The sequence below is a fragment of the Leuciscus leuciscus genome, assembly GCF_965113295.1.
Source record: "Leuciscus leuciscus genome assembly, chromosome: 15".
NCBI classification, from domain to species: Eukaryota; Metazoa; Chordata; class Actinopteri; order Cypriniformes; family Leuciscidae; genus Leuciscus; species Leuciscus leuciscus.
Window position 1 is genome coordinate 1,567,970 of NC_138739.1, and position 22,031 is coordinate 1,590,000.

General features: G+C 45.6%; 2 protein-coding genes and 1 long non-coding RNA gene across 4 annotated transcripts in view; 2 read left to right on the top strand and 1 right to left on the bottom strand.

Annotated features, from left to right (window-relative positions):
* LOC309475837 (rho-related GTP-binding protein RhoA-B) lies at window positions 1-13,148 on the top strand. Its single transcript, XM_082138778.1, has 5 exons — window positions 1-127; window positions 1,086-1,243; window positions 7,228-7,348; window positions 7,453-7,583; window positions 12,766-13,148. The coding sequence occupies exons 2-5, from the start codon at window positions 1,088-1,090 to the stop codon at window positions 12,937-12,939; spliced, it is 582 nt and encodes a 193-aa protein (XP_081994904.1). The 5' UTR covers window positions 1-127; window positions 1,086-1,087; the 3' UTR covers window positions 12,940-13,148.
* The window catches only part of tmem43 (transmembrane protein 43), a 17,517-nt gene continuing 8,607 nt past the window's right edge, over window positions 13,122-22,031 (bottom strand). The window contains exon 12 of one of the 2 annotated variants that reach the window (XM_082138751.1): window positions 13,122-13,902. In XM_082138751.1, coding sequence (XP_081994877.1) covers window positions 13,700-13,902 — 203 coding nt within the window. In that variant the 3' untranslated portion in view covers window positions 13,122-13,699. Of the gene's footprint in view, window positions 13,903-19,257; window positions 19,368-22,031 lie in introns of those variants that run through there. The other variant, XM_082138752.1, reaches the window with a different exon arrangement.
* Window positions 19,446-22,031, top strand: part of LOC309475872 — a 2,707-nt gene continuing 121 nt past the window's right edge. Inside the window, exons 1-2 of the long non-coding RNA XR_014197883.1 lie at window positions 19,446-21,927; window positions 21,983-22,031. The exon at window positions 21,983-22,031 is cut by the window's right edge and continues 121 nt beyond it. This is a non-coding gene — a long non-coding RNA (uncharacterized lncRNA). The remainder of the gene's footprint in view (window positions 21,928-21,982) is intronic.

The window sequence follows — 22,031 nt, forward strand, 5'->3', positions numbered from 1 at the left end:
TGACGCGTCTGTGGAGGACTCTTAGTTTGACGGGTTGATTGTTCAGCCGCCATCTTGTCTGGTTGTGTCAGGCTTCAGGCGCGCGCACTGAACCGACCCGGAAAACTTGAGCCGAGTTAAACTGACGGTGAGACCGAGTTTAATTAGATTTCCCCTCCGCTTTTCCAAGCTTTAAAAAAGATCAAGACTCTCATTAAACTTCACCTGCCGGAGAGAGAGGGTCGGGTCCTTGATGTTCGATGGTTTGAATGATGACTTTACTGAGAAGAGTCGATCACTTCCGGTGGTGTAGCTGTTAGCTTCGCAAAGACAGTTTGCCACATTGAAAATAAATACAAACTTTTAAAATAAAAACAAAAGGCGTTTATGTAAATGAGAAACGAATCCTTTTTGAGTGACATAATAATAAGATTATTCACCCTTACGCTGTAATAATCTGCATTTATTCCTGAAATGAAACTGACTCTAACCCGGTCAGATAGCAGCGTATAAACACACATTTAAAAACAACTGCGTGTTGATCATATGAAACTCTTGCTGAATTAGCAGCGCTGCTTTCATTCATTTTTAGTTTTTCCATCACAGTATTTTTAATGTGTCAGCATTTAACGGGCGAATCTCATGAAATCTAACGAGCAGCAGCGCATTTCACTTACACAATGATCATAATAATATTTCACATGGTAAAAAAATTATCCTGTTGACTATTGTGTGACTTTAATTTGCGTGCCATTTTTACACTTGATTTATCATTTTTTTGTAATGTACGTCATATTTGATCAGGAAATCTGGTTGTCATGAATAAAGTCAAGATGCAAAAACATTAAATCTCCTTATAGGCTGCATTCTGTTTAGTTAGATTATAAATAAAAATATAGTTATATTGTTAATATGTGTATGTGTATATTATTGAATTAATTTAATATTGAACAAATTAAATATAAATAAATATATAGTTAACATGAAATATAATTCTGCAGCTCAAACTGTAGATTACGGCATTAACAACACCAAGGTTGTGGCCTGTGGGTTTGGTTTGCAGGGAAACATGAACGTATGATATTAATCTGCGCATGTGTTTTCAGAGATGGCGGCGATCCGTAAGAAGCTGGTGATCGTCGGGGACGGCGCGTGCGGGAAGACCTGCCTCCTCATCGTCTTCAGTAAAGACCAGTTCCCCGAGGTCTATGTGCCCACCGTCTTCGAGAACTACGTGGCCGACATTGAGGTGGACAGCAAGCAGGTTAGCAGCGCAGGCGTGTGTCATGTGACTGAGCGTGCGTCATGTGACTGGCGTGCGGCTGAGCGTGTGTCATGTGACTGAGCGTGCTGCTGAGCGTGTGTCATGTGACTGGCGTGCGGCTGAGCGTGTGTCATGTGACTGGCGTGCGGCTGGCGTGCGGCTGAGCGTGTGTCATGTGACTGGCGTGTGGCTGAGCGTGTGTCATGTGACTGGCGTGCGGCTGAGCGTGTGTCATGTGACTGGCGTGCGGCTGAGCGTGTGTCATGTGACTGGCGTGCGGCTGAGCGTGTGTCATGTGACTGGCGTGCGGCTGAGCGTGTGTCGTGACTGGCGTGCGGCTGAGCGTGTGTCGTGACTGGCGTGCGGCTGAGCGTGTGTCATGTGACTGGTGTGTGGCTGAGCATGTGTCATGTGACTGAGCGTGTGTCATGTGACTGAGCATGTATCATGTGACTGGTGTGTGTCATGTGACTGAGCATGTATCATGTGACTGGTGTGTGGCTGAGCGTGTGTCATGTGACTGAGCATGTATTAGGGATGGCCCGATACCGATACTGACATCGGGGATCGGGCCGATACTGTCCTCATATACTCGTACTCATAAAAATTTGCAGATACCACGCACCGATACCACGTACATTTTGCGAGCACATCCCTTTAAACAGACGTCAGTGGAAAGTTTGTTCAGTCGGATGTCAATGGCAAATAAAATGAGGCATGTCGATTATTATTAACGTTAACTGACGAGAGAGAGAGAGAGAGAGAGATCGAGCGAGCGAGCGCACTTCTGTTGAATACTCTTGATTGCTGATCGTTCACTCAGCACATGTTATTTGGATGAAAACTAAATCGTATATGTAAAGATATGTAAAGGGAAAGTATTGTTGGATGCGTCTTGTACTAGGAGGCCTTAATGTGTGTTTTTTTTTGTGTTTTTTGGGAGGGGGTTTGTATGTATTTGTTGGTGTATATATTGATTTGTGTCCCTTTCTTTTCATTTGATTATCTGTATGTGAATAAGTGAATGTTTATGTCAAAGTTTGTGTTGTCATGTTATGTCGTTTTTGTTATGTTATCTAAAAAGCAAAAAAAAAAAAAAAAAAAAAAAAAAATCGTATATAAGTAAAGGAAAACATGAACTGTCACCTGATTTAAGTATAACGCGTGGTTTCCTACATTATTACAGGCCGTGTGCAGGTCAAGAAGTTCCATGAACGCAAACATCCGAAGCGCGCAAACCAGCGTCTCAGCGCGCGAATACTGAATTAAATTGTCTTTCACGTCTTGCGCTTGTACGGACGAATTCACACAAAGTTATGTAAAAACGCCCATCTTGGCAAGTATCCTATAGTAAACAAAGTCGGTTATATCTCAAATGAACGTAGCCGTGTTCAAATGGGGGTCCATGCGTTCGGTCTTAAAGGGGCAGCAGTTTGATAAACCTGCTGCTGTGTTTTACATTTACATTTACATTTATGCATTTGGCAGACTTTAATCCAAAGCTTATAAAGCTTTTATCCACATATTATCATGTGACTGAGCATGTATCATGTGACTGGCATGCGGCTGAGCGTGTGACTGGCGTGCGGCTGAGCGTGTGTCGTGTGACTAGCGTGCGGCTGAGCGTGTATCATGTGACTGGCGTGCGGCTGAGCGTGTGTCGTGTTACTGGCGTGTGTCATGTGACTGAGCGTGTGACTGGCGTGCGGCTGAGCGTGTGTCGTGTGACTGCCGTGCGGCTGAGCGTGTGTCATGTGACTGAGCGTGTGTCGTGCGGCTGAGCGTGTATCATGTGACTGGCGTGCGGCTGAGCGTGTGTCGTGACTGGCGTGGGGCTGAGCGTGTGTCATGTGACTGGTGTGCGGCTGAGCGTGTGTCATGTGACTGGTGTGTGGCTGAGCATGTGTCATGTGACTGAGCGTGTGTCATGTGACTGAGCATGTATCATGTGACTGGTGTGTGTCATGTGACTGAGCATGTATCATGTGACTGGTGTGTGGCTGAGCGTGTGTCATGTGACTGAGCATGTATTAGGGATGGCCCGATACCGATACTGACATCGGGGATCGGGCCGATACTGTCCTCATATACTCGTACTCATAAAAATTCGCAGATACCACGCACCGATACCACGTACATTTTGCGAGCACATCCCTTTAAACAGACGTCAGTGGAAAGTTTGTTCAGTCGGATGTCAATGGCAAATAAAATGAGGCATGTCGATTATTATTAACGTTAACTGACGAGAGAGAGAGAGAGATCGAGCGAGCGAGCGAGCGCACTTCTGTTGAATACTCTTGATTGCTGATCGTTCACTCAGCACATGTTATTTGGATGAAAACTAAATCGTATATGTAAAGATATGTAAAGGGAAAGTATTGTTGGATGCGTCTTGTACTAGGAGGCCTTAATGTGTGTTTTTTTTTGTGTTTTTTGGGAGGGGGTTTGTATGTATTTGTTGGTGTATATATTGATTTGTGTCCCTTTCTTTTCATTTGATTATCTGTATGTGAATAAGTGAATGTTTATGTCAAAGTTTGTGTTGTCATGTTATGTCGTTTTTGTTATGTTATCTAAAAAGCAAAAAAAAAAAAAAAAAAAAAAAAAAATCGTATATAAGTAAAGGAAAACATGAACTGTCACCTGATTTAAGTATAACGCGTGGTTTCCTACATTATTACAGGCCGTGTGCAGGTCAAGAAGTTCCATGAACGCAAACATCCGAAGCGCGCAAACCAGCGTCTCAGCGCGCGAATACTGAATTAAATTGTCTTTCACGTCTTGCGCTTGTACGGACGAATTCACACAAAGTTATGTAAAAACGCCCATCTTGGCAAGTATCCTATAGTAAACAAAGTCGGTTATATCTCAAATGAACGTAGCCGTGTTCAAATGGGGGTCCATGCGTTCGGTCTTAAAGGGGCAGCAGTTTGATAAACCTGCTGCTGTGTTTTACATTTACATTTACATTTATGCATTTGGCAGACTTTAATCCAAAGCTTATAAAGCTTTTATCCACATATTATCATGTGACTGAGCATGTATCATGTGACTGGCATGCGGCTGAGCGTGTGACTGGCGTGCGGCTGAGCGTGTGTCGTGTGACTAGCGTGCGGCTGAGCGTGTATCATGTGACTGGCGTGCGGCTGAGCGTGTGTCGTGTTACTGGCGTGTGTCATGTGACTGAGCGTGTGACTGGCGTGCGGCTGAGCGTGTGTCGTGTGACTGCCGTGCGGCTGAGCGTGTGTCATGTGACTGAGCGTGTGTCGTGCGGCTGAGCGTGTATCATGTGACTGGCGTGCGGCTGAGCGTGTGTCTAGCGTGTGGCTGAGCGTGTATCATGTGACTAGCGTGTGGCTGAGCGTGTGTCGTGCGGCTGAGCGTGTGTCGTGTGACTAGCGTGTGGCTGAGCGTGTATCATGTGACTAGCGTGTGGCTGAGCGTGTGTCGTGCGGCTGAGCGTGTGTCGTGTGACTAGCGTGTGGCTGAGCGTGTATCATGTGACTAGCGTGTGACTGAGCGTGTGTCGTGCGGCTGAGCGTGTGTCGTGTGACTAGCGTGTGGCTGAGCGTGTATCATGTGACTAGCGTGTGACTGAGCGTGTGTCGTGCGGCTGAGCGTGTGTCGTGTGACTAGCGTGTGGCTGAGCGTGTATCATGTGACTGGCGTGCGGCTGAGCGTGTGTCGTGTGACTGCCGTGCGGCTGAGCGTGTGTCATGTGACTGGGGTGCGGCTGAGCGTGTGTCGTGACTGAGCATGTATCATGTGTCTGGCGTGTGACTGCCGTGCGGCTGAGCGTGTGTCGTGTGACTGAGCGTGTGCCGTGCGGCTGAGCGTGTGTCATGTGACTGAGCGTGTGTCGTGTGACTGAGCGTGTGTCGTGCGACTGAGCGTGTGTCGTGCGACTGAGCGTGTGTCGTGACTGAGCATGTATCATGTGTCTGGCGTGTGACTGGCGTGCGGCTGAGCGTGTGTCGTGTGACTGCCGTGCGGCTGAGCGTGTGTCATGTGTCTGGCGTGTGACTGGCGTGCGGCTGAGCGTGTGTCATGTGACTGGCGTGCGGCTGAGCGTGTGTCGTGACTGAGCATGTATCATGTGTCTGGCGTGTGACTGGCGTGCGGCTGAGCGTGTGTCGTGTGACTGCCGTGCGGCTGAGCGTGTGTCATGTGACTGAGCGTGTGCCGTGCGGCTGAGCGTGTGTCATGTGACTGAGCGTGTGTCGTGTGACTGAGCGTGTGTCGTGCGACTGAGCGTGTGTCGTGCGACTGAGCGTGTGTCATGTGACTGAGCGTGTGTCGTGCGACTGAGCGTGTGTCGTGACTGAGCATGTATCATGTGTCTGGCGTGTGACTGGCGTGCGGCTGAGCGTGTGTCGTGTGACTGCCGTGCGGCTGAGCGTGTGTCATGTGACTGAGCGTGTGCCGTGCGGCTGAGCGTGTGTCATGTGACTGAGCGTGTGTCGTGCGACTGAGCGTGTGTCGTGCGACTGAGCGTGTGTCGTGCGGCTGAGCGTGTATCATGTGACTGGCGTGCGGCTGAGCGTGTGTCGTGTGACTAGCGTGTGGCTGAGCGTGTATCATGTGACTGGCGTGCGGCTGAGCGTGTCATGTGACTGAGCGTGTGTCGTGCGGCTGAGCGTGTATCATGTGACTGGCGTGCGGCTGAGCGTGTGTCGTGTGACTAGCGTGCGGCTGAGCGTGTGTCGTGTGACTAGCGTGCGGCTGAGCGTGTGTCGTGTTACTGGCGTGTGTCATGTGACTGAGCGTGTGACTGGCGTGCGGCTGAGCGTGTGTCGTGTGTGACTGCCGTGCGGCTGAGCGTGTGTCATGTGACGTGACTAAGAATGTGTCATGTGACAGCGTGTGTCTGAGCGTTAGGGGTGGCACAGTACATGCAAAAACATCCGAACCGTTCGGTTCGCTTGTCTCGGTTCGGTGCGTGTGTGCGTCGCACGGTTCGACGCATGCGCAATGTAGCCTCGTGCCCGTGCTAATACAATGCTAAATCATAAATCAGATGTATGTAGAATAACATTACGATGTCCAGCAACCGATTTAAATAGTGCACTGGGTTTACTTAGACATTTAATGAGATCTACTCCACTAGGCTATATGTTGTTTTTTCACGTGAATAACTACATAGATCGACTGTTTCACGAATGTACTTTAATGGTCCAGTGGCAGAACTTTTGCCCAGCGTGTCAGAGGTTCTGAGTTCTAATCCGCACTCCTATATATTTTTCATCAAAACCGATTATGTTTATCAGTGGTTGTATATCAAGCAGGGACAGATTTGTGTGAATTTTGTTTTGTGATTTCAACGGAACGAATAGAGTCTCTCCACAGTGGATTGAAGTGCGCGTCCGAGTGAAGACTGTGCGGCGTGTGTACGAGCCACAAGAGAACACAGTATCAGCGCCACTGATCGCAGCGGCAACCAGCACTTTCATCACTTGATTAAAAAACAAATTTCAGCGCCAAATTGCTTTTTATTTAACAAACGAACGAAACGAATACTTTGCTAGTTAACTGGAGATGTTTTATTTATTTGTATTGGTACATCCATGCCACGAGATATCGACCCTGGCAAAAAGTGGTGCTGGGGACATGTCCCACCCACAGATTACGCCTATGATGACGAGACACGAGGAGAAACTGAACTGAAACTGAAAGTTTCCTCACGGTGACCGCTCACTAAGCTGCGTTTTGCAAACAACGCCCCATTTATGAAATAAATAAATTAATAATTAACCTATATATCATATGCTGAAGTAAATTTTTGGAGTGTTAAAGATTAAAAGAAAAAATAACAACAAGAACCGTACAGAACCGAAAACCGTGATCCAAACCGTGGGTTTTGTGAACCGTGCCACCCCTACTGAGCGTGTGGCTTAGCGTGTCATGTGACTTTAGCGTGTGTCATGTGACTCGCATGGCGTGTGACTAAGTGTGTGTCATGTGACTGGCGTGTGTGTGTGTTCTAGGTGGAGCTGGCGCTGTGGGATACGGCGGGACAGGAGGATTATGATCGGCTGCGGCCGCTCTCCTATCCCGACACCGACGTCATCCTCATGTGCTTCTCCGTCGACAGCCCCGACAGCCTGGGTGAGTCTCGCCCCACACACACACACAACATCACATCACATTACAAACACACACACACCTCTCTGCTGCTGCTTCATCTCAACTCTGACTTTTCTGGCCGTCAGAGAACATTCCTGAGAAGTGGACGCCCGAGGTCAAGCATTTCTGCCCTAACGTTCCTATTATCCTGGTGGGCAACAAGAAGGACCTGCGGAACGACGAGCACACGCGCCGCGAGCTCTTCAAGATGAAGCAGGTGTGTTTCTCACTCCTCCGTGTCGTAAAGAGCACCAGAACACATTATTTCCTCATATTCTCCATTGTTGCTGCTCCTCTCTTCCCAGTCTGTCAGTAACACTGTTTAGTTTCTGTCTCTATGAAGCCCTTCCTTCTGAAAAGCACACTGTGCTCTGATTGGTTGGCTGGAGCAGTGTGCTGTGATTGGTCGAGCGCTTAGAGTGTTTGGGAAATGTCCCGCCCCTTTCCATAACTCAACCAGGCCCCGCTCCTTTATTCTGCGTATGAAAAAGAAAAAAAATACACTATAGTTTTACTGGCGTTTTCCTGAATTCTGTTGAATTTGTTCATTCTCAGACAAAATAAAATGTAAAATTGGGAACTTTAAATGTAAACTTTAAATAAGCTTGATTGAAACTTTAGGTTCTCCAGTTTAGAGAAGTTCAGGCAAGTCCGGCGTCTGTCCATATTTAAAACCAAGACCCCAGGACTTTTGTCGCACTTGAACCACGAATACACCAAAAAATATGAATGGATTTGAGGAGTTTTGTGGTTGGAATATAAAAGTAACAAATCCTCGGGTCAATTTGACCTCCTTAGGAATGAATGGAGTGCGAGGAATGCTTCAGTTCACATAGAAAAAACTAAAAAGGCTCATAATTCAAACAAAAAATGCTAAAACTTTACCAAAAAATTTATTTTATAATGTCTACATGTGTATCTGAATGAATACTGAAGTAAACTGGCTTTAGGACCCAGAGGAACAGCTCATATAGAGCTATAATTATAAGGTATTGCTACTGACTTATAAAGCCCTAAATGGCTTAGCTCCAGTCTATTTAACGGATCTTCTATCGCCCTATAATCCATCGCGCTCTTTAAGATCACTAAATTCAAGGCTTTTGGTCATACCTAGGATATCCAGAACCACCAAAGGAGGGAGAGCATTTTCACATTTGGCTCCAAAACTCTGGAATAGTCTTCCTGATACTGTTCGTTGCTCAGACTCGCTCTCCCAGTTTAAAACTAGATTAAAGTCGCATCTCTTCAGCCAGGCATTCATATAATCCTACAGTTCAAACTACAATCCGGCCTCTAGCTCATAAATGCCAGAGGAGAACTGGCCCCCGACTGAGCCTGGGTTCTCCCAAGGTTTTTTTTTCTCCTTTAGGTCACCTGATGGAGTTTTAGGACACCATTAGGTCACTTGATGGAGTTTTTCGGTTCCTTGCCACTGTTGCCTTTGGCTTGCTCAGTTGGGGATATTTTGGGGATATTTAATTTAATTTTATCAATCAATAAATTCCTCTTGAAACAAACTTTGTTGTATTATTTTAATTGAATACTGTGAAGCTGCTTTGATACAATCTGTATTGTGAAAAGCGCTATACAAATAAACTTGACTTGACTTGACTATAAGGCCATCTAGAGTCATGAAATATCATCTTATATTATTATTATCCACAAGAGGTCGACAAACACACACAATGTAAGATATTTAGAGCTGAATTAAAGGGTTATGCATGAAATTGTTAGTTATTTTGAATTTAAGTTGAAAGAATGAGGAATTATTATTTATTGATCAAATCTAGTAATTTAAAAAGGTAAAAAAAATTTTTTTTACAAATTTGCATTAAAAAGATCAAAAAGAAATAAGCTTTCTGGACCAAAAATTTGTGTATATATATATATATATATTAGGGGTGTAACGATACGCGAATTCGTATCGAACCGTTCGGTACGAGGCTTTCGGTTCGGTTTTCGGTACGCATTACGTACCGAACGGTTCGTTGGACCATTTTTTTCTGCCGACCAAAATTTCGTTATTTCAAATGAAGGCGCGTCGCGGGTGGCAAGCGTGCTCATAGAGGCTGGCGCGACCACAACATCATCTGGCAAATGCAATGTAAGGAACGAAACTGAGCTACTCTTATTGTGTTTGTGTGGACCGTTTATCAGTTTTGACCTGTGAAGCGGGACTCGCGAGCCCTATATGCGCGAGCCTGATCAAGCAACACCACACAGCGCTAGGAGATCCAGACCAGAAAAGAAAGCATTTGAATTTCAAATGCTTTTTGAATTCGCCACTGAAGTAATAACATCGCTGCGAGATCTAGTGAGAAACATGCACATTTCTCTGTTATTAACGGATCAAACAGCGCTGACGTGGAAACCAGGAAGAAACATCGTGCGATGAATGAACTGTCCACAGATCAGGAACATTCACCGTGGAATGGATTTGCTGTAGTAACACTAACTGCAAGGTATGGAAGTTTGTCAGGAATAGTGGGCTATAATGCTTTCAGGTAACATTACGTCGGTTTTATTTTGACATTATTGCTGCCCTCAAATGTTAATCTGAACTACTACTACTACAATATTGTATTTCATTTTGTCCAAGGAGCTGTTTTGTTTTAAATGCTAATAAGAAGAGTCAAGTATAGCTCCATTATTGCTCAGTAAAAAAGCAACAAAAAAACCCATACTTTATGATGTTAGTTTCATTAAATAAAATAATAATAAAAAAAAAAAATTTAATTCAAGGAAATTTCTCTGGCATTTATTTATTTTTGCTGTACCCTATGGAAAACGTACCGAACCGAACCGTACCGAACCGTGACACAAGTGTATCGTATCGAACCGAACCGTGAATTTTGTGAACCGTTACACCCCTAATATATATATATATATATATAAATAATTTTAGGGTTTCGGGTGATTTGGATCTGCGAGGGAAAGGTGCGTTACAGAACGCGAGGGAAGGATGCGTTAGAACGCGAGGGGAAAGATGCGTTACAGGACGCGAGGGAAAGATGCGTTACAGGACACGAGGGAAAGATGCGCTACAGGACGCGAGGGAAGGATGCGTTACAGGACGCGAGGGAAAGATGCGTTACAGGACGCGAGGGAAAGATGCGTTACAGGACGCGAGGGGAAAGATGCGTTACAGGACGCGAGGGGAAAGATGCGTTACAGGACGCGAGGGGAAAGATGCGTTACAGGACGCGAGGGCAAAGATGCGTTACAGGACGCGAGGGAAAGGTGCGCTACAGGAAGCGAGGGGAAAGATGCGTTACAGGACGCGAGGGGAAAGATGCGTTACAGGACGCGAGGGAAAGATGCGTTACAGGACGCGAGGGAAGGATGCGTTACAGGACGCGAGGGGAAAGATGCGTTACAGGCCGCGAGGGGAAGGATGCGTTACAGGACGCGAGGGAAGGATGCGTTACAGAACACGAGGGAAGGATGCGTTAAAGGACGCGAGGGGAAAGATGCGTTACAGGACGCGAGGGAAAGATGCGTTAGAACGCGAGGGAAAGATGTGTTACAGGACGCGAGGGAAGGATGCGTTACAGGACGCGAGGGAAGGATGCGTTACAGGACGCGAGGGAAGGATGCGTTACAGGACGCGAGGGGAAAGATGCTTTACAGGCCGCGAGGGGAAGGATGCGTTACAGGACGCGAGGGAAGGATGCGTTACAGGACGCGAGGGAAGGATGCGTTACAGGACGCGAGGGGAAAGATGCGTTACAGGCCGCGAGGGAAGGATGCGTTACAGAACACGAGGGAAGGATGCGTTACAGGACGCGAGGGGAAAGATGCGTTACAGGACGCGAGGGAAAGATGAGTTAGAACGCGAGGGAAATATGTTACAGGACGCGAGGGGAAAGATGCGTTACAGGACGCGAGGGGAAAGATGCGTTACAGGACGCGAGGGGAAAGATGCGTTACAGGACGCGAGGGAAGGATGCGTTACAGGACGCGAGGGAAGGATGCGTTACAGGACGCGAGGGAAGGATGCGCAGGACGCGAGGGAAGGATGCGTTACAGGACGCGAGGGAAAGATGCGCTATAGGACGCGAGGGAAAGATGCGTTACAGGACGCGAGGGAAAGATGCGTTACAGGACGCGAGGGAAAGATGCGTTAGAACGCGAGGGGAAAGATGCGTTACAGGACGCGAGGGAAAGATGCGTTACAGGACACGAGGGAAAGATGCGCTACAGGACGCGAGGGAAGGATGCGTTACAGGACGCGAGGGAAAGATGCGTTACAGGACGCGAGGGAAAGATGCGTTACAGGACGCGAGGGGAAAGATGCGTTACAGGACGCGAGGGGAAAGATGCGTTACAGGACGCGAGGGGAAAGATGCGTTACAGGACGCGAGGGCAAAGATGCGTTACAGGACGCGAGGGAAAGGTGCGCTACAGGAAGCGAGGGGAAAGATGCGTTACAGGACGCGAGGGGAAAGATGCGTTACAGGACGCGAGGGAAAGATGCGTTACAGGACGCGAGGGAAGGATGCGTTACAGGACGCGAGGGGAAAGATGCGTTACAGGCCGCGAGGGGAAGGATGCGTTACAGGACGCGAGGGAAGGATGCGTTACAGAACACGAGGGAAGGATGCGTTAAAGGACGCGAGGGGAAAGATGCGTTACAGGACGCGAGGGAAAGATGCGTTAGAACGCGAGGGAAAGATGTGTTACAGGACGCGAGGGAAGGATGCGTTACAGGACGCGAGGGAAGGATGCGTTACAGGACGCGAGGGAAGGATGCGTTACAGGACGCGAGGGGAAAGATGCTTTACAGGCCGCGAGGGGAAGGATGCGTTACAGGACGCGAGGGAAGGATGCGTTACAGGACGCGAGGGAAGGATGCGTTACAGGACGCGAGGGGAAAGATGCGTTACAGGCCGCGAGGGAAGGATGCGTTACAGAACACGAGGGAAGGATGCGTTACAGGACGCGAGGGGAAAGATGCGTTACAGGACGCGAGGGAAAGATGAGTTAGAACGCGAGGGAAATATGTGTTACAGGACGCGAGGGGAAAGATGCGTTACAGGACGCGAGGGGAAAGATGCGTTACAGGACGCGAGGGGAAAGATGCGTTACAGGACGCGAGGGAAGGATGCGTTACAGGACGCGAGGGAAGGATGCGTTACAGGACGCGAGGGAAGGATGCGCAGGACGCGAGGGAAGGATGCGTTACAGGACGCGAGGGAAAGATGCGCTATAGGACGCGAGGGAAAGATGCGTTACAGGACGCGAGGGAAAGATGCGTTACAGGACGCGAGGGAAAGATGCGTTACAGGACGCGAGGGAAAGATGCGTTACAGAACATGAGGGAAGCATGAGGGTTAAATCCACACACCTTGTGAACTTGTTGTCAGATCCTGTGAATCTTCCGTGTGTCTGTCCCGCAGGAGCCGGTCAAACCCGAGGAGGGCCGAGACATGGCCAACCGCATCTGTGCCTTCGGATACATGGAGTGCTCTGCCAAAAGCAAGGACGGCGTGCGTGAGGTGTTCGAGATGGCCACCAGGGCGGCGCTGCAGGCGCGCAAGGGCAAGAAGAACAACAAGTGCCTCCTGCTGTGAACTTCCTCTCCAACTCCTGCAGTTCCTCTAGTGCTGAGAGTTTACATCAGTATTTAACGCTTTCAGACTCGCCTCGAGCCGCAAACTCACACATATGCAACCCATCCGGACCAGCCCTGCACACACACTCCCACAGACTTGAAGATCATTCTTTTGTCTTTCACAATAAACAGACTTTGGTATGTTTGTGTATTAAAGCCTTTATAAGACGTTTGGTGTTTCTCGTGCATTGCTTTACATTTACATTCATTCACTGAGGAACACAGCAAACGGTTCACGATAAACCTCATAAAGAGCTTGAACACACACACAGCATTTCTGCAGTCACACACACACACACACTGTACATGATGTTCCTGCTCACGCTGAAGAACAGGAGCTTCTTCCTCATTGGTTCTGTATCAAATATCTAATCATTCTTAAATCAAGATAGTTACTGGAGAAGAAACATGACTGAAGACATTAAGGCTTGTTTTCTGAGAAAATGTGTTTAAAACAAGAACAAAGATCTTCCAATGAAGTCAGAAAATTCAAAGGTAAAACAAAATTATTTGTAAGGCTCCATTAGCAGATATTCTCCTTTTAGGCACAAACTCACAGTTCTCCAGTAAATGTGTGTTGATGTAAGAGTGTTTAGATGTTTGAGCAGGAGAACACGGCAGAAACACTGAGGAAGAGCAGGAGAAGCTGAAGCTTCACACGGGTCACTGGTGCTGCTGGACTTCACACGGGTCACTGGTGCTGCTGGACTTCACACGGGTCACTGGTGCTTCTTGGCCGGCGCTCGCACGCGTGCGATGACTAGCGGCAGGAGTGCTAGCAGTGCTATCATCACACCCAGCAGGGGGCGGTAGAAGATCCAGCCGGCCGAGACCGTCAGCAGAGACAGAGAACACGAGACACAGAGAGAGAAGATCTTCAGCCCCGCCGACACCAGCTCACGCAGCACAGGAACACACTCCACTGAGAGAGAGAGAGAGAGAGAGAGAGTGTGAGTGACACCAGCTCACGCAGCACAGGAACACACTCCACTGAGAGAGAGAGAGAGAGAGAGTGAGTGTGTGTGTGTGACACCAGCTCACGCAGCACAGGAACACACTCCACTGAGAGAGAGAGAGAGAGAGTGTGAGTGACACCAGCTCACGCAGCACAGGAACACACTCCACTGAGAGAGAGAGAGAGAGAGAGAGAGTGAGTGTGTGTGACACCAGCTCACGCAGCACAGAAACACACTCCACTGAGAGAGAGAGAGAGAGAGAGAGTGTGAGTGACACCAGCTCACGCAGCACAGGAACACACTCCACTGAGAGAGAGAGAGAGAGAGAGAGTGTGAGTGTGTGTGACACCAGCTCATGCAGCACAGGAACACACTCCACTGAGAGAGAGAGAGAGAGAGAGAGAGAGAGAGAGAGAGTGAGTGAGTGAGTGTGTGAATGTGAGTGACACCAGCTCACGCAGCACAGGAACACACTCCACTGAGAGAGAGAGAGAGAGTGTGAGTGACACCAGCTCACGCAGCACAGAAACACACTCCACTGAGAGAGAGAGAGAGAGAGAGAGAGTGAGTGTGTGAGTGACACCAGCTCACGCAGCACAGAAACACACTCCACTGAGAGAGAGAGAGAGAGAGAGAGAGAGAGAGTGAGTGTGTGTGACACCAGCTCACACAGCACAGGAACACACTCCACTGAGAGAGAGAGAGAGAGAGAGAGTGAGTGTGTGTGACACCAGCTCACGCAGCACAGGAACACACTCCACTGAGAGAGAGAGAGAGAGAGTGTGAGTGACACCAGCTCACGCAGCACAGGAACACACTCCACTGAGAGAGAGAGAGAGAGAGTGTGAGTGACACCAGCTCACGCAGCACAGGAACACACTCCACTGAGAGAGAGAGAGAGAGAGAGAGAGTGAGTGTGTGTGACACCAGCTCACGCAGCACAGAAACACACTCCACTGAGAGAGAGAGAGAGAGAGAGAGTGTGAGTGACACCAGCTCACGCAGCACAGGAACACACTCCACTGAGAGAGAGAGAGAGAGAGAGAGAGTGTGAGTGTGTGTGACACCAGCTCATGCAGCACAGGAACACACTCCACTGAGAGAGAGAGAGAGAGAGAGAGAGAGAGAGAGAGAGAGTGAGTGAGTGAGTGTGTGAATGTGAGTGACACCAGCTCACGCAGCACAGGAACACACTCCACTGAGAGAGAGAGAGAGAGTGTGAGTGACACCAGCTCACGCAGCACAGAAACACACTCCACTGAGAGAGAGAGAGAGAGAGAGAGTGAGTGTGTGAGTGACACCAGCTCACGCAGCACAGAAACACACTCCACTGAGAGAGAGAGAGAGAGAGAGAGAGAGAGAGAGAGAGTGAGTGTGTGTGACACCAGCTCACGCAGCACAGGAACACACTCCACTGAGAGAGAGAGAGTGAGTGAGTGTGACACCAGCTCACGCAGCACAGGAACACACTCCACTGAGAGAGAGAGAGTGAGTGTGTGTGACACCAGCTCACGCAGCACAGAAACACACTCCACTGAGAGAGAGAGAGAGAGAGAGAGAGAGAGAGTGAGTGTGTGTGACACCAGCTCACACAGCACAGGAACACACTCCACTGAGAGAGAGAGAGAGAGAGAGAGTGAGTGTGTGTGACACCAGCTCACGCAGCACAGGAACACACTCCACTGAGAGAGAGAGAGTGAGTGAGTGTGACACCAGCTCACGCAGCACAGGAACACACTCCACTGAGAGAGAGAGAGAGAGAGAGAGAGAGAGAGAGAGTGAGTGTGTGTGACACCAGCTCACGCAGCACAGGAACAAGCCATCACCACCGGGGAGACTTGCAGTGATGAGTGCATCTCCAGCCCTTCCCAGGAGCAAAACCGGCGGTGACTATACGTTTGTGAGTACATTTGATGTCCAGTCGAGTGACGGGCATCGCGGGGGTTCATCGGACAATCATGTGTACAAGAGGAACAGGTGTGGGGAAGTTAACAGAGCCATCCGTAAGAACCGGAAGTGGAAAGTCTTTCCTACTGTGAACAATTCGAGGATAATTTGGGATCCGAAAGCTAAGCCAAAGGGCATGTTAGGCGGCCACCAAAACATACGGAGCTTAAAGTCTAAAAGTGATCAAATAAATCATATATTACTAGAGTCTAATTTAGACTTCCTCTGTTTAACGGAAACTTGGCTTCATAAGAACTCTCCATCTGCTGCTCTAATAGTTCCGGGTTATAATATTTACCGGAGGGACCGAACTGATGCAAAAGGGGGTGGAGTTATGATATATGTAAGAAACACCATCCATTGCAATGAGATTCAAATTTCAAAATCCAAGTGATCTAGAATGTGTGGCCTTGAATATGATTATTTCGCCTCAGATGTCCTACACCATTGTAGTTATTTATCGACCACCTTCCTCAAACATTAGTTTCTATAAAAAACTTAAGACAGTATTATGTCAACTTGATTTTAAGAAAGAAATAATTATAATGGGTGATTTCAATTTAAACTGGGAGGATAAGTCCTCAAGAATGAAGCTAAAGCAAATTTTTGATGGTTTTAATTTGGTTCAATTGGTTAAAGGTCCAACAAGAATAACAAACAGTACCAGTACCCAAATTGACCTTATATTTAGTAATAGACCGGAAAGGATCATAAAATCATTCAATATGATAACTGGGCTATCAGATCATCATATGGTGCTTATATCTAGAAAACTCACTTGCAGGCGGGTTATGAACGCTGGCAATAAGGAATTTTTTGGCATCCCGAAAAATAAACAAGATGACTTCAAGGCAGCCATAAAAAATATAAAATGGGATGAGCTACTTTCTGTAAATGATTTAGAAATGACCAGTCAAATTTTTACAGAAAAATTGCAATCTACAATTCATGAATTTTCAATTAGAATTAAATGTAAAAACAAGAAACAGAGTCTTCCTTGGATGACCGAGAAAGTTCTAAAATTAATGAAGGAGCGGGACAACGCTTTAAAAATAGCCACAAAATCAAAGATGTCCCTTGATAGGTATAACTTCGTTAGGCTAAGAAACATAGTAACTAGAGAATTGAGAAAAGCTAAGGCGGACTTTTTCATTATAATTGCTGAAAATTCAAATGGAAACTCAAAAGCCATATGGAGTCAGATTCAAAAATGAACCGGTCAAAACATTAGTATAACTAAGCCAATTGTACTAAAAGTAAATGACACAATCTTGGAGAGCCCGACTGATGTGGCACAGGCCCTCAATCAATACTTTGTTGAGTCAGTTGATACTATTGCCCAATGTTTTGCAGTACAACAAAATAATGCACATATAACCAATAATAGAGAGTCAGCATTAACACTACAATCAGTATCAGAGGATGAGGTTGTAAAAGTAGTCACATCTATCAAATCCTCAAGGGCAAAGGATGTCTATGGTATGGATACAGTTATGCTGAAAGAGATTAATTCTTCAATTGTTACTCCACTAACACACATAATCAATATTTCACTGGTTCAAGGAAGGTTTCCTGATTCATGGAAGACTGCTGTTGTGGCCCCTATATTTAAAGGCGGTGATCCTCTACTAACTTCCAATTACAGGCCCATCAGTGTTGTACCTATAGTATCGAAAGTATTTGAAAAACTGATTAACAAACAAATCATTGATTATTTCAATAATAGCTCCTTTCCATTGCACCCAATGCAATTTGGATTTAGGGCTAACTACTCGACAGAAACAGCTACATGTTATTTCATAGAAAAAGTTAAGGCATCACTGGATACAGGCGGGGTGGTAGGGGCTGTGTTCCTTGACTTAAAAAAAGCATTTGACACGGTTAATCATAACATCCTATTGTATAAATGACTGAATTTCAATTTTTCTTCAGAGTTGGTCAATCTTATCAAATCTTATCTGTCACTCCGCTCTCAACATGTTAAAATTGGTAACTATAAATCTAACTCCCTATGTCTTTCAACCGGGGTGCCGCAGGGCTCCATACTTGGTCCAACCCTTTTTAGCATATATATTAATGATTTACCCTTTGTATGTGAAAATTGTGATATTTTAATGTATGCTGATGATACAGTTATTTTTACTCATGGTAAGACTGCTGCAGAGGTTGCAATTAAGCTAACAGATGAATTAGTGAAGGTTACATCCTGGCTTAACCACTGTTGTTTACAACTGAATGTTTCAAAAACAGTTTGTATGTTTTTATCCAAAAGCTCCCGCATAGACGCAGAACAAGACATTACCGTTTCAGGACATAGACTAAAAGTTGTCTCAGAATACAAGTATTTAGGACTACATTTAGACTCACATCTTGCCTTCAAAACCCATATAAAGAGGGTCTGTAATAAAGTAAAGTTCAGTTTGGCTAATTTTAGGTATATCAGAAACCTCTTATCAACTGAGGCAGCTAAGGTATATATCCACTCATTGGTTCTCTCACACATCACTTACTGTTTGATAAGTTGGTCCAACGCACACTCTACAGCCTTAAAACCACTGAAATCATTATATAAACAAGCACTTAAAATTCTAGACAAAAAGCCAACTCATTACCATCATTGTCATATTTTAAAGAAGTATAAATTGCTTAGTTGGGAAAACCTCATAAAATACAGACAGGTCTGTTTAGTTTATAAGATCATGCACAGGTCAGCTCCTCCGCCTTTATTTGGCCTTATCAATTTTAAATCGAATGTAAACCGAGTTACAAGAGGTGCAGCTAGGAGGGACTGCACAATACCATTTAAAAAAACTGCATTTAGTCAAGCCGTCTTTTCATTTACAGCATCACATCAATGGAACTCAGTACCACCTTTAATTAGAGAGTCTCCATCCTATTACTCATTTAAGATTAATGTTAAGAAATGGCTTATTGAATATCAACACTGTCAACATTGACGCTGGTCCCATCCACTAACAATAACAGTATCATCTATTATCATTTATTTTTAGATCTTATTTGTTTATCTTGTATACTCGATTGGTTGTGATTTTACACAGTCTAATTTTTTTAATCTTTTGTTTATTGTATAATGAATTTTATTGTATTACAACAGTTTTATTTTAGGATGCCTAATAACATCTGGCAAGGGGACTGCCGATGAAAACTAGCCTGTGGCTAACTCGGGTACTCTTACATTTGTTCTGAATGTTGATTAGTGTACATTGTCCCTTTTCAAAAAAAAAAAAAAAAAAAAACACACTCCACTGAGAGAGAGAGAGAGAGAGAGAGAGAGTGAGTGTGTGTGACACCAGCTCACACAGCACAGGAACACACTCCACTGAGAGAGAGAGAGAGAGAGAGAGAGAGTGAGTGTGTGTGACACCAGCTCACACAGCACAGGAACACACTCCACTGAGAGAGAGAGAGAGAGAGAGAGTGAGTGTGTGTGACACCAGCTCACGCAGCACAGGAACACACTCCACTGAGAGAGAGAGAGAGAGAGAGAGAGTGAGTGTGTGTGACACCAGCTCACACAGCACAGGAACACACTCCACTGAGAGAGAGAGAGAAAGAGAGTGCATGTCGATTTTGATATTCTAGGCAACCACCCAGTAGAGCATTACAATAATCTAGCCTTGATGTCATGAACGCATTGACTAATTGTTCCACATTTGTCAATGAGAGCATATGATGTAATTTAGATATACTTTTAAGATGGAAAAATGCGGTTTTACAGATACTAGACACTTGACTTTCAAATGAAAGATTGGCATCAAAGAGCACACCCAGGTTCCTAACCGACGACGAAGACTTGACAGAGCAGCCATCGAGTGTTAGACAGTATTCTAGATTATTACGTGAGGAAGTTTTTTGTCCAATAATTAGAATCTCTGTTTTTTCAGAATTTCGTAGTAGGAAATGACTAGTCATCCAAATTGTTTATATCAGCTATGCATTCTGTTAATTTTGTGAGTTGGTAAGTTTCGTCAGGGTGTGAAGAAAAATAGAGCTGAGTATCATCAGCATAACAGTGAAAACTAATGCCATTCTTCCTAATGATATCTCCAAAGGGTAGCATGTACAGAGTGAGTGTGTGTGTGTGTGTGAGGGTAGCATGTACAGAGTGAACAGCAGTGGTCCTAGTACTGAGCCTTGTGGTACGCCACACTGAACTTGTGATCGATGAGACATCTCTTCATTTACTGCTACAAACTGATAACGGTCAGATAAGTATGATTTAAACCATGCTAGTGCAATTCCACTAATGCCAACATAATTTTCGAGTCTATTTAAAATAATTTTGTGGTTGATAGTGTCAAATGCAGCACTAAAATCGAATAACACTAATAGAGATACAACCACGATCGGATGATAAGAGCAGATCATGTGTGACTCTAACGAGAGCTGTTTCGGTACTATGGTACGGTCTAAATCCGGACTGGAAATCCTCCTGTAGAAAGGAACACAGTTGTGAGGATACCACCTGTTCTAGTATCTTTGACAGAAAAGGTAGATTCGAGATCGGCCTGTAATTGACTAATTCTATACGATCAAGTTGCGTTTTTTTAACAAGTGGTTTAATCATAGCCAGCTTAAAAGTTTTTGGTACGTATCCTAATGACAAAGACGAATTAATGATATTAAGAAGAGGATCTATGACCTCTGGAAGCATCTCTTTCAGTAGCTTAGTCGGTATAGGGTCTAACATACATGTTGATTTAGATGATTTAATGAGTTTAGTAAATTCTTCCTCTCCTATAGCAATAAATGAATGAAATTTTTCCTCAGGGAGACTACAATGCACTGCCTGATGCGATACTTTAGTAGACGATTGCATAGTTATAATTTTCTCCCTAATATTATCAATCTTGTAAGTAAAAAAAGTTCATAAAGTCATTACTCTGGTTTTAGATCATTACATAGCACTGAGTCGGCTCTGTTGAGGGTTACAAATGAGATCTTGCTTGCTCTGGATTCAGGCTCTTGAGTTGTGCTGGTTTTGTTGGACCTCGAGTGTATGGTAGGACGTGGTGTTATGTGTGGTGTGCACCAGGGATCCATTTTGGGACCTTTATTGTTTTCCCTTTATATGCTTCCCTTGGCTCGCATTTCTCAGAAATACAACATGTCATATCACTGTCATGCAGACGATTCTCAGTTTTACCTTCCAGTAAGGCTTGACACCATTGCTTCATTTGATGGGTTATTGAAATGTGTCAATTATATCAAGAAGTGGATGACAAATCATTTTCTGCAGCTAATTGAGGATAAGACAGAGGTTTTAAATCTGGGTTGTCCTGCAAATTCCTCTCCTGCTCTGCAAGCCCAGTTAGGTTAAGGGTTTCCTGTGAGAACGGTGTGTGTTAGCGGCCGCTAAGTTAATAACTAATGATCTTTGCAACGGAAGTGAATCAATCAAAACTAACTTTATCTGGACAATAACTTTATTCTAGATCTGCTGTAAAGCCTAAACACTCTCTGTTACTGTAATCTCCTGTTATCACTGTAAAGCTGCTTTGAGACACTATATTGTTAAAGCGCTGTATAAATGAAGGAGACTCGACTGCGCTCCATCTCTCTGGCTGCTCTCTTAAGGGCCGAGTGTGCTCGTTGTACCACGGCGTTGGACTATTTTCTTTAATCTTCTTTAAGCGCAACGGAGCAACTGTGTCTAAAGTGCTGGAAAAGAGAGAGTTAAAAGTTTCTGTCGCAATATCGAGTTCTTCTAAGCTATCTGAGATGCTGAGATGATGAAACTGATCAGGAAGATTATTAATAAAGCAATCTTTAGTGGCAGAAGTGATAGTTCTAACATATTTGAAACACGGAGTCGGCTTTGCAGCCTTGGCTAAATGTAATTTACACGAGACTAGATAATGATGAGATGATGTCATCGCTCTGCTGCAGAATTTCAACGGCATCAACATCTATTCCATGTGATAATATTAGATCTAGAGTATGATTACAACAATGAGTGGGTCCTGACACGTGTTGTCTAACTCCAATAGAGTTCAGAATGTGTGTGTGTGTGTGTGAGATGAGTGTGTGTGTGAGATGAGTGTGTGTGTGTGTGTGTGTGAGATGAGTGTGTGTGAGATGAGTGTGTGTGTGTGTGTGTGTGTGTGTGTGTGTGTGTGTGTGTGTG